We start from the raw sequence: 17,893 nt of genomic DNA on the forward strand, positions 1-17,893 counted from the left end.
GTTTAGCAACTGATGAAATCATGACTCTATGAAATTTTAATCCTTGCACTGTATAGGCACAGCTGACATTATCAGAGGACCCCAGGTGTGTGCTTGAAATTAGTTTGTTGAATCTCTTGCATATTTGATTACCTTATAAAACTCCTCGGGATCTAGGCCGCTCATGGGAGCGGCAGCGTTTGTCTGTGGTTCGTGCCGATTCCTGGCTGCAGTTCCCAGGCAGGTGAGCCAGGGCAGAAACCAGGGATGCACCAGGGAGGGGCATTGGCATCGTCAGCATCTCCATAGGGAAGTGAGGGGTGGGAAGCACATGTCTCCCTCATGGAACAGAGCAGCCAAGCTGTGGATTGATTCCATCTGGTACCTGGGGGCTGTTCCTACTCCCTGAAGGTGCAGTGCTCAGTGCAGGGAAGCAGCTCCTGGGCTCATCCGAGCTCATCCCTGTGGCAGCTCTGTGGGTACCACCCTCTTCCTGATGCATGTCCAGCCTTAGCCCTGTGGTCGGGTCATCGGTGAGAGTGGAAATTAAGACAGAATTCCCCCTACCCTAAAGTTCTCCCCCTCATTTAAGTTGCTCTGTGCTCCAGCACCCCAATAGCATATCCACTTTCCCCTGTCTCCCTGCTTTTGGCTCCATGGGGACTTCTGCCATTTCCTTGGGGCTTCAGGAGCTACAGGCTCCCCCTTCTCTGGGGAGCAGCAGCATGATGCTGCCTGGACCATCCCAGGACTGTTGTCTCTGGAAAGCATCCAATGCGTCATGCTGAATGCTTTCCCTGTGTCACAGAATCCCAGAATGGTTTGGCTTGCAAGGGCCCTTAAAGCTCATCCAGCTCCAATCCCCTGCCATAGACAGGCACATCTTCCACTAGCCCAGGCTGCTCAGAGCCAGGTGTCCCAACCATCCTGAAGGTCAGGAGGAAGGAGTGGCCGAGGCCAGCACTTCGCTGGTGCTCCAATGGCACACGTGCTGCTACGGAAACCAGATGACGAATATATTTTTAAACTTGGAATCTGTGAACCGCTTATTATTTCTGAATTAGGAATCAAAACATCTGCATAATCATGCCGCTGCTGCGGCAGATGTACTCAGCACGAAGGTCACTTTGCTGTTTTGTCGAGATCTTGTATGATTTTAAAGAAGCAGCTCCCCCCGTGCTCTCCTGACGCCTCTGACACCCGTCTCACGTCGGCTCACCACGATGCCCGGCGCAGCCCGGGGCCGAGTTTACCCGGCACAGCAGCAAGCGCTCCTCTCCCAGTGCTCAGCACGTCACTGTCACCAGATGCCTGAAGAATGGGGATGATGATTTTGGACGGCGCATTAGCGCCGGCTATTCCGAGCAGGGCCGCGTGCATTGCCACGCGTTAACCCCTCGGTGCTCGGCGCTCCAGCCCCACTGTGACAGTGTGGAATCATGGAGCTGTTTGCATCGGTCTCCGGTATCCAGGCAGCGCAGCAGAGATGCAGGGCCAACCCCTGGGGTGGCAGAAGCTGCTGACACCCAGTACCATCACTCAGTGGACCTTCAGTAAATTGTGCAGTGGCTGCATTCCGAATCCCCTTTTGAAAGCTGCAGATCCACCCAACTCTGGGCCTGGGCAGCATCTGTGCCCCCATGGTCCTGCTGTGACGGACAGGGGAAACTTCCCTCTGCCAGCTGCACCCCTTGGATACAGCTGATGGCTTCCCATCTGTGCTTGTCCCACCTGGTGCGAGCCCATGGACCCTCTTGCTCGGGGGTCTGGAACGCGCAAAGGGAGTGTTCACATGGATAAAGCTTTCTCCTGGGGAATTCCATTCAATAATGAATATTGAACACAGATCTGAAACCAGGACCTCGGAATAAGTTTAAAAAAGAAAAATCTGTATGCTGCCCTTTTTGCTGTGGTCAGTTTGTCTTTTCCCAACCTGTGGAGCTCAAGGCATCATTCTGGTGGGATGCTGGGAGCAGCGGATGGGAGATGCTCCACACGTGCTTGGCCCTGGCCAGCAGTGCATTTTGAGAGTCACTGCCCTTTGGCAGCATTTGTTCACATTTGTTGTGGGCAGGCTCTAAAAAAAGATTGGAATTGTATGTTCGGTGTTTGTGGCCTGGTTCTTTTCAGGTAAGGCAGGACAGCAGGATCCTTTCCTTGGCTTTTTTCAAAGGGGAAGTGTTGGCATCATGTGGAATGATGTCACTCCGCAGCATCTGGTTTGAACTCATAAATTAGCTCATGGTAAGTATAAATATTGTACGGGCAGGGAATTTCACTGCTCTCTATTGATAGCTGTCCCCTCCCCCTGGTTGTTTGTTTGGGATTTTTTATATTAAACCATTCAGAAATAGTAAAATCTTTATTTCCAGCTCCTGTAAGATTTCTTTATTTATTTGCTTATTTTTAGCAGCAGTGGTGGTTTGAGGGCAGGTTTTTTTTGTTAGTTTTTTTTTTCTTCTTAATTTATTAAAGCGAAAGGAAGGTCTCAGCTCCCTTCCCCCTTCCCCGTGTCCTTAATAGCTCTCCCTGCTATTTTAATCCACCGGGCTGGAAGCTGAGGCCAGAGCAGTGACTGCAGGAGCTGAGCCACCAGGACCATGGCCCGCACGCTCCGGTATCAGTCACCGAGTGTTGTAAATAGCCATGTCAGGAGAAAGATCACCCTCTTGGCAGCTCAGGTGTGATGCTGGTGTCGGATGATGGAGAATGTGGGGTTTGCAGCCGCTTGGTGCCCGCTGACCTTGGCTTCCTGCTCTGTCCCTGCTACAAACAAGATGTGGCTCCACTGCCTTGATCTTGATAAAATAGATCGGGGATGAATCAGTTTCATATCAATTTACCCAGGCAAGGGAGGCACCAGTGGAAAGGGGGTGGCGGGGAGGTTTTTTGGGGAATGCAAAGTGGCTCTGGTCCCGTTTTGGCTGTCCGGTGTTCAGTGCACCACATGTGCCGTGGTGGGGCTGTGCTGGCTGGCGGCTGTCCCTCTGGCAGGGCACTGCCATGGTGGCCCAGTATAAATAAAATCAGAAGGCTCCCATAAAACTCCATTATTGCTGTGGCACAAAGTTAGCACCACTGGAGGTTTGTGCTCCCTGGCACTTGTGCGCAGCAATGAATATTTTATAGGAAAGGAAATACTTAACGTCTGAATCTTTTTATAGCTCTGACATTCCCATGGGTGTGAGCTGCCCCTCGCACCCTCACCCTTCTCCAGCACTCATGGGGCTGAGCCCCCACAGCATCCCCCGCTCCCGCAGCATCCTCTGGTCCCACTGCCCACAGCATCTGCCAGCCCCACATCCCCGCAGGACCCCCGTCCATCCCATGGCATGGCGTTCCTGGGAGATGCAGGGGAGCAAACCAGGGAAATGCAGCAGGATGGATGGGGAAGATCTGTGGAATGGGGATCTCGACCTGATGCATGGGCATTGGGAGATGGAGAAAAACTGCCGTGGAAGTCCCAAGTACAGATTTCTGGTGCAGGACTCTGAGCACTGCACTTTTGCATGCTTTTGCCTGGCTTTGGGCTGGTCAGGACTCAGCTGTTTTGCTTGTATCATGCAGCCTCCCAATTCCCCCACTGTGTTTTGTGTCCAAAATTTGGATTGGGCAGGATGTGGGCAGGGATGTGCAAGCCCCTGCAGCCGTGGCTCTCCCATGCCAGGCTGTGTTTCAGCCACACACTGCTCCAGGCTTTGTCTCGGGGCTCGCTGCTCCAACAGGTACCGAGTGAACCTCAGCTGCGCCGGTGCCTTTCCTCGGCAGCGAGTGGTTCTTGCCTCCCCTCGGTAGCTGGCCACCCTGCCAAGCTGTGCCCTGGCCTGGAGATGACAAAGTGCCCTTTAGTTAATTGCAGAACGGATCGCCTGGAGTTAAAAGTTCTGATTTATATGACTATGGCTCTAACTGCTCAATAACATGGGCCCGTAATCTACTTTCGTTTCAAACAGAAGGGTGATTTATGGGGCAGCATGCCACTTTAGCTCAGAAATGAGGTGTTCAACATATGCTCTGTTGACATAAATTTGGAATTTATCGCTCCTGTCAAAACTGCCTGCTGGACAAAGGTGCGCATTAAGGCAATAAATGGCTTGGAATAGTTTTCTGTCAAATTTCCTAACCATTGTATTCACTCTGTTTGTGGGGGAAAATACACACTTAAAAGTAATCAAACGGCCAAGAGCCATGCGTCTTGTTCAGGGTGGAGGGAGGGGGTCTCCTCCTGCTTCCCGAAAGGGGTGGTGGGGAGGGGCTGGGATACAAGAGTTCCTCAAGTAAGGACAGCAGAAGGCCATTTTAGGCAGGGTTTTAAGCAGCCAGAGCAGAGATTTACTTGTGGTGGTAGTGGGACACTTGCAGTGGTCTTTAGGTACCAGGGCTGCACCCATACCCACACCCTGGTATGCTCCACCAAACTCCTGCACCCTGAGATGCTCTGCCAAACCCCTGCATCCCCGAGGAGTGGTCATCTGCGTTTGCCACCAACCCCAGCCTTTTCACACAAAGCACCCTGTGGGGAAAACTCATAATTTTTACACCACGCAGTCTCGCTGGAGTCGCCGTCCCTTTGAAGTGCTTTTTGTGGGGCATTTACAGGCCTTTTTAATTACTGGCAGCTTGCGAGGGGCCAGCCTCTCGCCCAGCTTTTGTTTGCCGGTGCTGGGCGGGGAGGGAGTGTAGCTCGGTTTGCATTCTGCCTGGAGAGCCCCTAGCCAAAGCCCTGTGCTGGGGCTCACTTGGGAAGGTCGGATCCAGCCCTGGGACACTGTGCCACGGGCATCCTTGTTGCCCTGGGCATCCTCATCGCCCTGGGCCATCCTCTATGCAGGAGCATCCTTGAGTGATATCTCACAGCCTGGAAGCTTTGGCTGACTTTGTTTCCATGCAGTTCAAGTGGGACACTGAGTGGGAATTAGAGGAAAACCCTCTTTTTACAAAAAAGGTGCTTTTTCCGCTTGCCTCTGTTCTCCATCCTGTGGGCGCCTTCTCGGCTCATGTGCTTGTAGGGACCTTGCAACAGAAAGGAGCACGATTTCAGCCTCAGATCAGAATAATAAAGCATGGTTTATCTTTTGGCACAGAGTTTGGGCAGCACTGGGATGTATTATAACGCCCTTCACTCCCCCACCCACTCTTTCTGGAGGCACAACTTCAGAAGCACATATTGATCTTTCTCCTCAGATCTTAACAGCCCAAGCAGCCATAATACCTTGCTTACATCTGCCAGGTTTTTGTGCAGTTTTGCAACATCTCCTTAATCCGGCAAGCAGAAATAGAACATTTCAATCATATTTCGCTACCGGGAAATGGAGCAGATAAAGCGCTTTAAGACCTTGTTGAAAGGGACCGTGCAAGATGGCGAGTGATAAGAACGTCCTAGAAGCAGGCGCTCAGCGGAAAACTTTTGTCGCCACTAAAATTTGTTGATAGAGATATTGCAACTAAATTACTCATTGAGCACCCCTGTGCCCCATTGAAACAATAGAGAGAGGATGTGACTTGCGGATATCGTAGCGCCCTGGGCAGTAGCAGGTGCGGATTTCCAGGGCGCCATGGCACCCGTGGGGTTGGGGGTCTCCTCATTTCATTGTTGCCCCACTCTGTGCTGGGAAGAGGGGAGAAGAGGTTGTGCTTGCCATAGGTTTGGGAGATGGAGAGGAAGGAAACTTGTCATTCTGTTTCTCTGTTTCTTGAGACTCACTTTAAAAACCCCCAAACCTCCATGTTGTACTTCTCAATTAGACTGTAATTTGGGAAAAAGGCGTTCTGGCCTCAGAAGGGGCAGTGTGGACCCGGAGTTTGCAGTGCTCTTCCTAACAAAGTGGTTCTAACCTGGTGTTAAGTGCAGGAGTGAACACAGCCCAAGCCAGGGAGTGTGACAGGCATGTCCCAAATTAAAAATGCAAAATGAGAAGGTTGTCACTTATTGAGCTGCTCGTTGGCAGAGGAGCCCTGTCAGGAGGCTGGTGTTTTATTTATTTTTGCCAGGCGGATAAATCCTTTGGATTGTAAACCTTCTTGGCCTGAATTCGTGCATGACTCCTAATCCTCTGCTATGACACAGTGAATTCAGGACAAGCCTGATTAATAATTACATTATACAGCAAAGTTGAGAGTTGAAACCAACTCCTGCTCCTTTCCCTTCTGCTCTGCAACATTCACTCACTGCTGAACATCACAGGGTCTTCTCCCGCTGACTCTTCCTGTGCTGCTGTTCAGTATCCTGCAAGGTGGGATGCGGGGCTGGCAGCCAGGGAACAAGCCCCTGAGCCCCATGGGGCAGGGGTGGTTTGGGGCTCTGGGCTCTCTGAAGCAGTGAGGGGTGATCCTGCTTGGAGTCAGAGCAGCAGCAGCTTTGCGCCGATAAAACTTACACCTCGGGGGAAGTACGGCGGGAGCTCGCAGGCACATGGTCCTCGCAAGCCTGCACAGCTGGGGCTGAGCCCTCCCACAAGAGGATCCACATCCAGCCCTGGACAGGACCATCCCTGTTTTGTCTTTGGCAGCAAGGCAATAGAAATACTCTCGTCCTGCTGCCGCGCGATGATAAGTGGTGGCTGCGATCAGAGGTCAGCAGGCAGCTATGGGCTGTGTTACTCCTCAACACACACAAATACTTCTCTGTTTACAGCATCTGATGTTGAAACTTTGCACATGCTGCTGTCCGGAGTCCTCCCCAGCCATAGGTCTGAGTGGTTCATGGTGACTGAGGGCTGGCGGGCAGCAGCCTATGCATTTGGGGCTCAGGGGCATTGATCAGCGTGGCTGTCCAGCCCAGAGCCAGGTGGCTTTGTAAAGAGTCTATTTGTCACCAGTGGAGGTTGTGAAATAAAGCACCAAGCCCCCATTCCGGGGCTGTGCAACTGCTAGTTCCGGGCACTGTGTCCCTCCATGCACCCTTAGCAGCAGAGGCTGTCGTGGGGACCAAGCCTCAGGGTGCTCCCCTGCAGGGTGGTGGGGGCTAAGCAATGGCTGGTCCCAAAGGGGAGGGGAAATGGGTCTGGAGGGGCTGCCAGGGGCAGCAGCGATGTCTTTGGAGAGAGATGGGATTAGGTTGAGTTCATTGATAGTTGTAGACTTGGACAGTGCTCCTGTAATGCTGCCTGTTAAAGGTCATTCCGCTTGGTCCAGAGCTTGATCACCCAAAGATGGAGCATCAACGTCTTCACAGCAAAGAATGGGCAATAACGCAGAGTTTGGCCACTGTGGCCGAGCCTGGCACCCCTTGCTGTGATCAGTGCCTGTGGCCAGTGCCCTGGGCAGAAAGGCCCTTCCTGGTCGCCAGGATGTGGGGGATGCTCAGCCCTCCGGCACGCTGTGGGGTGGGAGACGCAATCGGAGGTTATGCAATGCCGCCTGGGCGTAGCTCGGTGTGTACCTGGGGCTGCCAGGAAACGGTGAGTGGCATGTTTCCTGTTTGCAAGCTGGTGGTTGTGTTTGTTGCTTGTGATTTGTGTCGTGCTGAATTTGGATGGAAATTGGGATTTGGTTAGAAATGCACACAAACAACCTCTTAAAGTGGTCAGGATTTTTTCTTGGAGTACAGTGCCTTTTTCAAAAGCACTCCGAACATGGGGAAGGAGTTTGCCAGCACAGACCTTGCCTTAACTCCAGAGTTCAGATGTATTGAGTTTATCAAAAGACTCCAACAATAGCAACAATGACAAACACTGATGGGAAGAGGGTTGTCTCCTCAGTCCTGGGGAGTCACATGGGACCCCCCGTCCATGCCCTCCCTGCAGTGCTTCTCAAGCCGGCACTTACTTTGGGCAATGTGTGGGTTGCGGGAAGCACCAGGCGGTTTTTTAGTGTTGTTTTGGGTCACTTTCCCCCCATTTCAGGACTAACCCTTCTTTGTTCTCCCCTAGGAAGCTGCACAGTGGGATGAAGACATACGGATGCGAGCTGTGCGGGAAGCGGTTCCTGGACAGCTTGCGGCTGCGAATGCACTTTACTGGCTCACTCAGGTGGGTTGGGAGGGGGTGCTGGGCTGGGGGTGGGGGGCTGCTCTGTGTGTCCACCCAGAGATGCTGTGGCCGCCCAGCTCACACGTCTCCTCTACAGCAGACACGTGCAGAGCTGGCTGCACCCTTCCCCGGGCAGCACATTGCAAACTTGTTCTCCAGTGCCCAGTAATTTGATTTATTTAAATTTTCTTTTTTGGAGTTTGTTTTCAATTCCTTAATTCTGGAAATATTTACCAGACTAAGGAGCTCAGAATAACAAACTCTACATGCCACGCAGCTGCTCATGGTCAGCCCTGCTCGTAGCGTGAGCATTGCTTTTACCTCGGGCCCCCGCCGCAGGTTCGTTAGCAAAACTGCAGAATTAGGCATTCTCTGACTAATGAATCCAAGTAGCAGGTTCACGGGCTGCAGGGTCTTTAATTAAATAGATAGGGGAGGGCTGGAGTGCTGCACTGGAGGGAAGATTTGTGCTCTGCAAGTCCTTGTCAGCTGATGTTTCCCTTGGGAGTACAGTCCTGGCACAGCTGGGGGTCTGATGTGGAGAACTGGAGACAGCCAGGGGACCCCTGGACTCAGACACAGTCGGGAGCCCTTGTTCCTCCTGTTCCAAGGACCGATCTCTAGGGGTTGGCAGGTACTGTAGCCACAGATCTGCTTGCACATAGCTTGGCAGGGAAGATGTATTATATTTTAAATGCTTTTATACACTTTTATCTAGTTTTTCACCTGTTTTCACTTTTTTTTCCCCCACTGCCTCTTGTTCCTGAGGTAGGGGGGTGCTCCATCTGGCCAGGTGCTGCTTTCTGGTTTTTGGGTCAATAGACCCAGCCCTGACCCCACCCCCATCCCACCATTATGTGGGCCAGGTACCAGCTCCTCAGGGTGCCCGCAGGCAGCAGCAGGTTGCTGGAGGAGGTCCCTGGGATGCTGGTCCCCTCCAGGACTGGGGTTAAGGATGCTGTTCCCCCCCCAGCACTGGTGCACACGGCTTGTGTTTGTTATGGTCGTGCTGGCTCAGAGCCTGTCCCTGGCAGGCAGCCAGCTTTGTGGGTACAGTATGTACAGTGAACGCTGAGCCAAGCTCGTCATCGCACAGGATTAATTTTTTTTTTTTTTTGGTAAATCCGGCGAGGATGGGGGGGGGTGGGGTGGGGCGGGGAGAGCGCTGCCTCGAGCTCACAAACAGCCGCTGTGAATTCCAGCGCTGTTATTTATTAAAGCAGGAGACCTTTGCACCTCTTCCCTCGCCTCTCCCCCGCCACCAGCCCTGGACGCAGCAAGGTTGTACTGGAGCAGTGGTGTGGGGCTTGTTTTCAGCTCTGAAGGCAGCTTTGCCTCCATACCAATGGACTGTGTGTTTAACTGAGAGTTGCAGTGGGATGTCTTGTGCCCCCTGGCACCCTTCTCCAGCCCCAGTGCCAAAGGGTTTAAGGAGGTTAACATCTGCAGCTTCCCCATCCGAGTGTTGATGGGTTATGGTAAAGGTTCCTATTGAGGACCTGGTTGGGGACCAGCCCTGGGGGGCTGTGGTGCTCTGTGGCAGGGTGGGCTGGGTGCACAGTGCTGTTGTGCCGCAGCCTTGCAGGTGCAGGGTAAATACTCGTCCCCATGTTGACTCTCAGTATAAAGCGTAAATGTAAAGCCTTTAATGCCATGCAGAGTCTTTCCCTACCTGCTGCCCGCTCTGCTGGCAGGCAAGCTCTCAGAGACCTCTAAGGCTGATGAAGAGAGTTGCTCCTCTCTCAGAAAAGCAAATTGCCAGGGAAGGCGAGGTGGGAGACCCAGCTTGTTGGTTCTGTGGTTCAGAGCACCATTGGTTTGACCAGGGAGGCTGATCCCAGCACTGCTGCTCCCTCAGTTGTATCCTCTCCAGAGCTGATGCTCAGTGGGTGCTCATTCTCAGCCTGGGATGTCGGTTACTCAGCACCTGCTGTGAGCTTGGTTTGTTCCCCAGGATAGGGAGGAAGGGGGGTTTCTGCCTGTCCCCACTTGCTTTGCCTCTCCGTCCAGCAGAAATGGCTGCTGTGGAGATGGCTGTGCACCCCTTCTCCACTCTGGTCTGGGAACAGTGGGAATAGCCGATAGTGTGCAGGGATGCTCATGGGCAGCATGGGCAATGTACAGGCAGCAGCCCTGCAGACCCCTGCCCTGTTGCTTCACACCCTCCTTCCCCACCCAAATATGCTCCTTCATCATCAGGAGAGGCAGAAGAAAGCCCCAAGGTCCTGTTGGGTTATGGACACCTGTCCAGGCAGCAGAGGTTACTGAGGGAGTGGGGTCCAACGGGCTGGTAGGGATGGTACCTCAGACAGAAGGGATGGGCACATCCCACCCTTGCCTCTCTCTGCCCAGTGGAAGGAGAGGGGGCTCATCCCAGGCCATTCACCTGCACCGAGCATTGCCCCTCTGCCCCGGTGTCGGCGGTGCCCCGCGCGGGTGGGATGTGCGGGGCGGAGGGGGGGTGACCGCGGCTCTGGCCCCCTTGCCCCGGCCGGTACCCGCGGCGGCTCCCGGGGGAGGCCTCCGCCCCCCCGGCCCGGCTGGCCGGCGTCCCGCGCTCCGTCCCGGGTGATGTCAGCGGCCTGCCGGCAGGTCTGGATGTTCTGCCAGCGTTCCCGCGTTTATGATCATCCGCAGATGTGCATCCAAGAACACACTGTACCCACAGCAGAAATTAATGCAGGCTTGACTGCCGGCCAAGCCGTGTACACGGGGGAGAGGAAGAAAGAAAACAAAAACTGTTTAGTGCTGTTTATAAATTATACACTGGCTGATGAAAAATACATTTCTCCTATTCTGCCCCCCCCCCCCCCCCCCCCAATCCTCTCTGCCTCAAGAGCCTGAGCTGAGACCAGAAAAATATGGTTTGCTTTTTAGCTCCTGTTTTGGCCGAGTTCCTGGACCTGGCCACTGGCTTGAAGCCAGCTTCTTGCTTCTCCCCACCCTCACCTGATGAAATATGTTTATTTTTCACTCACTGTCTCTCACCGCTCCCTTGGTTTGGCCACCCCTTGTTATTGACATTATTGACATTATAGACATTATTGAAGGCAGCGTGCCAGGACCCCTCGCACATGCCCAAAGCATCCGACGGCCATCCATCCGTCTTGCTCCCTCACAATGTCCGTGGCCATCGCCACCCACTCGATTTCTGCTGGAGGGGCGAAACTTCCCTAACTTCCCCCAAGGTTGTGGTGCTGGAGACCCCCCTCACTTGGGCTGGGGGGCAAATGGGGCAGGACCCCCCCCATCCCTGCCCACCCCTGCCCGTGCGCTCGCCAGCCATTTACGCAGCTTTTGTGTTGTTTTTAATACTGCTAATGTTTATCATTTGCCCAACAGGCTTGACAGATTTTGTTTCCTGTCGAGCGGCGGCGGTGGTGAAGCCCCCCCGGTTGCCAAGGAGCCGCCTCCCCGCACCGTCACGGGCTGATTTGGTATTCCGCGCGGCGCCCCGCCGCATTTCTGTATGCAAGACAAAGTGTTTTGATGGAGGACGATTGCAGGAGTGTCTGGAGGCTGTTTGGAGTTTTATGGGCTGTGCAGTACGCGCCGTGCTCGCTCGCCGCGCGGGGCTGCCAGGGATGGGGTCTGTCATTTTTTCCCTGTGGAGAGGATGCTGCTGGAAAGAGTGGCACTGGCAGGGGCAGCAGGAAAGGGGGTTATGTAAAAACCTGCCGGTTTAGGATCGCAAGTTAAAAATCTGCATTTTAATTATTATTTTTTAAATTAAAATACCCCCTGCTCCACCAGTCCCTGTGTGGTGCAGGAGTTGGTGGCACTGCCTGGCCAAGGTTGGGTGATGGTGTTGCCACTGGCCACCACCTCACCCATCCCCAAGCCCCTGCTCCATCACTCCAGGTGCTTTCCCAGAGCTCTCTGGGGCAGCCCTTGAGATGTTGCCACAGCATCCTTCTCAGATAAGTCTCCGGCACTCCAACTCAAGGTCCCTCCTCACTCTGTAATGCCCACACCTCACTCTTTCTTATATTATTATTGCCTTCCCATGGCACTTTGGGAAGCAGGAGCTGAAGCTGACTCTCCAGGCCTGCTCTGCAGCTCCGTCTTTTTTCGACCCTTCTCGGGTTTCTCCACAGTATTTTTTTAGCACAGGATTGCTAGACTTGTCTCTTCCACTTGGGTGAAACAGGGGAGAAGGGAAGTAATAATAGTAATAATAATAGTAGTAATAATAATAATAATAATAGCAATAATAAAAACCCCAAAGGGGCTTGATATGGGCAAAAGAAGAAAACAAGAGAATGGGGTAGAGAACAGGCTAAATTTAAAATTGTAATTGGCTGACTTCCACAGGCTTGCGGGTGTTTTAATGACTCATAATAACTTCATTTAAAACCAGCTGAGCAGAAAATAGATTGGAGAGGAGCCTCAGGCCATTATGGATTTGTTTTTTTTTTTTGACAAGCTCTGTTTTCGGCAGCCAGGAAGGCACTCGCAGAGGGCTCGGCTGCTGCGCTCCCCGAGTTGGTGGTCTGCCCAGCAGAGATTGTATAGAAGCCTGGCTGGTTCTTCTCTTTTTTTCCCTTTTTTTTTTGACTGATTAAAAATAGATGCCTTGAGGTATTATTTTAGCATCACTGTGGTTTGGTGATTTTTTTCTTTGCACTTCTGATGTGGTAAACGGAACATAAATAAAATTGTTTTTGAAATTACTGAATTAATTAGGTAGTAAAGCAACGGCAGCGCATAAATTTTCTTGCCAATTTTTTTTAATCCATATTTCCCCCCCCCCCATCTCTATCTTCTCACCAATTACAGCCTGTTAATAATATATAATCCCAAATTTTTATTAATCCCTTCTACTGAGGGAGGGGATGTCACATTCTACTGATGGGGCCATTGTGCCGAAACAGCAGCAGGGAAGGCTGGATCCTCCCCCACCACTCTCCTCACCAATTTCCCATCTTCCTCTTCCCTTAGCCATCTTCCTCCTCCTCCAGAGGATGCTGGCAGCCCCTCTTTTTCCTTTATTCCTTCTTTTTTCCTGAGCTGGAGTTCAGAGTGCCTCTTCCATAGCCCCACGGAAGTTTCTCCTCCCCAATAAAGTAATTAAGTGATGGACATTGGGGGGGTCTGTTGGGATAAAGGTGGCTGAAACAAGATGGTCTCTATCATCCAACCCACCGAGCTAAGCCTGGCTGGTTGGGAGGGAGCTGCAGCCCCTGCCTGTGTCATGATCCGTGGGGCATCCTGCTCCCAAGAGCCACTGTACACCCCTGCAGCCTGTTCCCTCACACTTATTGGAGGGGAAATTAGAATCATAGAACCATTAAGGTTTGAAAAGACCTCCAAGATCATGAAGTCCAACCTGAGTTCTGCCCCTCCTTGTGGCTTTGCTGGGGACACTGCAGACCCGGGCAGTTGCAACCTTACTTGGGGGGCAGATGGGGCAGCAATGACTACGCAGATCGTGCAGGATGGAACAAGCAGCGGCTCCTCACCCGTTTGCACCAGGGACCTTTATTAGGTGGGGGTTATAAATTTGCTTGTGCAGATATAAATGTACGGCAGGGGAGTTGGTGCCAACAGCAAGGCTCGCGCTGAAACACGGCTGATACTTGGCAGCACGCGGCGTCCTGTCCCATCCCATCGATAAGATCATCTGGAGATATCTATATATTGTAGGCAATACGAGGCACTGGCTAAATATACCCTGCCCAAACCTGCGTGTGTGTTCAGAGAGGCTGATGGTTTCTGTTTAAAGCAGGGAGAAAGGCAGGGGGGGAGAAGAGAGCCCTGCCATGAGCTCCGCTTTCCAACGTGTCCTGCTCCCTTTCATAACAAACAGCAAGCCATGGTGGTTTTTTTTCAGAGCCCTGTTATAATAAGCTCAGATGTTGGATGACATTTTCCCGGTGACTCACATAGTAAAATTAACCTTGAACTATTTACATATTCAATCGCCGCCCTCCTCCTCCTCCCCCTCCCCGCCGGCGTGTGTACATTACAGGAATTCTGGCTCCGTTTCAGTTTTTGTTTTGCTGATGAGAAAAAAAAAAAAAAAGAAAAAAAAAAAAGAGAAAAAAAAAAGAAAAAAATTCCCCCCGCCTGGAGTACACATCTACTTGAGGGAAAGAATTCCCCCCGCCTGGAGTACACATCTACTTGAGGGAAAGAACACGCAGTCCTGGCCTTTGGAAATTGGCAGGCGGCGTGCTGTTCCCGCGCTGATAAGAGGTACTGTAAATAAAACTGTACGGCAGCGCCTGCTGTAAATGCCCCGCGTCTGTACTCATTGTTCTGACAGCTCCGGCTTTTTTTGGGTCCGCTGTTTTGGTACACACTGTGCTTCCTTATGTAAGCCAGTGCGCCCAGCTCCTCCCTGCGTTCACCCTGTTTATTTTCGCCTCGCCAGGAATTTTTCCTCCCCCCCCTCCGCCCGCCCCCCAGCCAGATGCTGGCTGCCTTTGCCTCGCTTGGCTGTGCCTCCCTGCGTCTCTGCGGCCCCTCTGGCCACAGCTTGTGGAGGGCACTGGCACATCTCTCCTCCCCACTAATCCCACGTGGAAATGGGGGAAGTAAAAGCAAACCCCGTGTTTAGCAGGACCCTGCTGTGTCTCAGCCTGCGGATGCAGCGAGCCCCTCCAAGCACAGAATGCCCACTATTGCCGGTGCACAGCCACAGGGAGGGGGCAACACACCAGCAGCCACCCTGCCTGGGGAGAACCTGTTGCTGCCACAGTTGTTGCATCCTCACAGATCATGGGTTGCCATATCCTCATGGATCACACTTTGCTGCGGTGGGGCCGGCGGAGCTTTGAGTGGCGATGGAGAGCCATTGCCTTGGCAACTGCCGGCTGCGCATTGCCCGCACCGTGTGCCGAGCGGAGGGCAGCCCGCGCTGCTGCCCTATCGATCCGGCCCCTCGCCGCCCTGGCAGCTTCTCCCCATCCTGGCACCTTCATGGACACACTCTTCTCCCTGCTGTGCCTGGAGGGGGGACCTCTGGCAGTACCCGCATCTCAGGGATGCCCCACATCCCTGATGGAGTCCCGGGCGCGGGGTCCCCTGGCCGGTGGCAGGTGCGAGGGAGCCACCCTGGAGCCCCCCAGAGCTGGGGTGTGTTCGCCCCTTTGGAGCAGCCAACAGCCCAGGTGCACTCGGGTTGTTTTGAATGCAAACTTGACATCGCAGCGAGGGCGGCGACGAACAGCATATGCACAGTAAACAGGCAGACTGTCATATTGATTAACAGATGAGACCTCTATTATCGATCAGCTCTTGGCGAGAAAATTTATCACTTTTAATTTCGCCGCTGCCAAATATTTCTGCCTGCGAGCCAGCCGTTACTGAGACAATTTAAAGGCAAAGGAATTCTCTTTTCAATGCATCTCGTGATACCTCTCTCCCTATCGCCTTCTCTGCCCACCTTTCCTCAAATCCCACCTTGACTATGGGACAGAGGGCTCAGTGGGGTAGGAAGGAGGGGGGAGAGGCAGTGTGGACCCCGAAAATGGGCAGCACAGCATTCTGCGGGGCAGTGCCCCCACCTTGAATGCTGCTCTGTCACATTCAGCTCCTCACAACGGATGAATCAAACCTTGAAATGGGGCCGTGGCTTTGTCCTGCAATGCTGTTGGATATGGTGTGTCATTAATCTGGTTTCATCTGGAAGTTACGTGTCTGCTGCTGGGTATCCTCGGTTTTTCCTCACCCAGACCAGCAGCACATGCTGATAGTAATTTTCTAAGAATTGCCCCCAATCCCATGTCTCTTTCCAATAGTCAAAGATGCCTCTGAGCTTCTCACTCAGTTGCCCCATTCCAGCCACATCCCTGATCAGGTGCATCTTTGGGTACCGGCAGCAGCAGCCACGATGGGAAGGGACAGGAAACCAATTGCAATTGGATAAGTTACAGTGCTAATGAAATGCATTGATGTTTAATGATTTAAAAAATAATAATAATCTTTTCCTGGCAAGCAGCTCTGTATTGTGCTGTGATGTGCAAGGAACGGGAGCACAGGGCTGAATGAGGCACTGCTTTTGCTGGCTGCACAGGGGACATTAAACATGAAACCCCTCCATGGCTCTGGTCCTGCAGTGTTAATGGCAGCAGCAGTGTCCATGTGCACGTTCAGGTGTGGATCTTTCTGTCCCTTGAATAACCCTCCTCTCTCTTTTCTCTCCCCAGCGGGTGCCAAAGCCCTGGTCTGCGATCAGTGTGGTGCCCAGTTCTCGAAGGAAGATGCCCTGGAGACGCACCGGCAGACGCACACTGGTACGTGGCACTCCCTTTCCACCCTTCGCTTAGGCACAGGATTTAACTTTTGGGTTGCCTTTGTCACCCTTTGCCCAACAGAGAGCTGGACCCTCTGCGGTTCCTGCGTCTGTGCTGCCCAGGCAGCCCCAGTTCCTCTTAGACTAAAGCACAGGTTTAGGCACCGGTTGGTGCAGTCCTGTTACACCATTGCTCAGCATTAACATGGGAAACAACAGCAGAATAAACATGAGGTCTTTGTCCCCTTTGCAAGCAAAGCTTGTCCCTGTCCAAACACCTCCCAGAAGCTAGTTTCTGCCATGTTTCTTCTCTGGCACTTCCCAGTCCTTCAGTGGTGCCACCATCAGGAGCATGAAGATCTCTTTAAGCCTCTTGCAAAGGCTGCCATGCCTGGGAAAGGTTTGCTTGGGGGAATTCACAGCTGGGCAGTCCCAGGTGGAGCCCTTCACCCTCCAAATCTAGACTGGAGCAGGACAGAGCGCCTGCTCCTTCTGTGCTATATCAGGAGCAGTTTAACCAAGCACAGGTTCGTCTTTCAGTGCTGAAAGCCCTGATAAATGCCACTGGCAGTGAGTTTCTGCTCAGGGCTGGCACAGAGAACCTGGCCAGCTTCACGCTGGGGATGCGAGGATCGATGCAAAGTGCTGTGTCACCGGGCAGGAATGGCTCTGGCTATCACACGGTCATGGAGCTCTGCTGGCCAAGCACCAGTCCATAAATCCTAAAGTACTTGCCCTCCCTGTCCATAGCCATACAGCTGTAAGCTGGGTTTTGCCATTCCAGGTCTGTTTGGAAATGCTATATGCTGTAGGCTGAGGAGAAGGGCTGTGAAGGGGCAGCCAGCACGAGGGACTGGCTGCACAGGGCTGAACGACCCAAGCCCAGGCAGGGGGTTCAAAGTGGCCAAGCAAATAGCAGCTAGTTCCCCCTTTCCTTCTGTTTCCCAGACCCCTTGAGCGTCCTGGGGTGACCAGTGGGAGCCCAGCCGTGGAGCTCAATGAAGCCTGCACCAAAACCATCCTGCAGATACAGAGCAGTTTGGCTCACAACCCTGACACTCCTGTAGGGATTAAACCCCCTTTGGCTGGTGAATCCTTGGGGCTGGACTGTGCCAAAGCTCAAAGGGCAATGGGCAACCAGAGCGGCGGGACATGGTGACCCAAGGGGAGCTTGTCATCACCACCTCCAGCTGTAAGCATAGCAGAGAGGAGCTGGGTGGCCAGGGCAACCAAAATGAATTGCTTCCTCTCCTCTGTTGGCATGGAAAGCATCCCTCCCCTGCATTGCTATGATTAAACCCCTTCCCAAATAACAGCATCTCCCAGAATGTGTTTGTTTTGGGCATCCTCCCTTTGCCCTTAGCTGCAGTTTGGCTGGCAAAAGTCCTTCCAGCTTTCCAGGTAAAAGAAATGCATAACCCCTTTTGGTAGAGGGGCAGGTAGAAGCCTTCAGGGATGGCATCAAAAGCTGAGTAGGGTGTCTGGTACAGGCTGACCAAATCCACCCACATTACTCAAAAACAGTGTTCAGGGGAGACATGGGACCTCTCCACAAGAGCTTTGTGCAGGAGATGAACAGTTCTTGGGGTTTCCTTTCAGCATATGGCACTATTTCTCAAGTGGACTGTCAGCACCCAGGACCCCCTTTATGTTATTTCTTTTCCCACTGCCCTCCCTGCTGCTTCAAATGACAGTAACACAGAGC

General features: G+C 52.9%; 1 protein-coding gene across 1 annotated transcript in view; it reads left to right on the top strand.

Moving 5' to 3' along the window:
* Positions 1-17,893, top strand: part of ZBTB16 (zinc finger and BTB domain containing 16) — a 54,689-nt gene that overhangs the window by 19,129 nt on the left and 17,667 nt on the right. Inside the window, 3 exon segments of the mRNA XM_048328858.1 lie at positions 7,851-7,932; positions 7,934-7,949; positions 16,103-16,189. Coding sequence (XP_048184815.1) covers positions 7,851-7,932; positions 7,934-7,949; positions 16,103-16,189 — 185 coding nt within the window.

Source organism: Corvus hawaiiensis, chromosome 25 (genome assembly GCF_020740725.1).
Source record: "Corvus hawaiiensis isolate bCorHaw1 chromosome 25, bCorHaw1.pri.cur, whole genome shotgun sequence".
Lineage (NCBI taxonomy): Eukaryota > Metazoa > Chordata > Aves > Passeriformes > Corvidae > Corvus > Corvus hawaiiensis.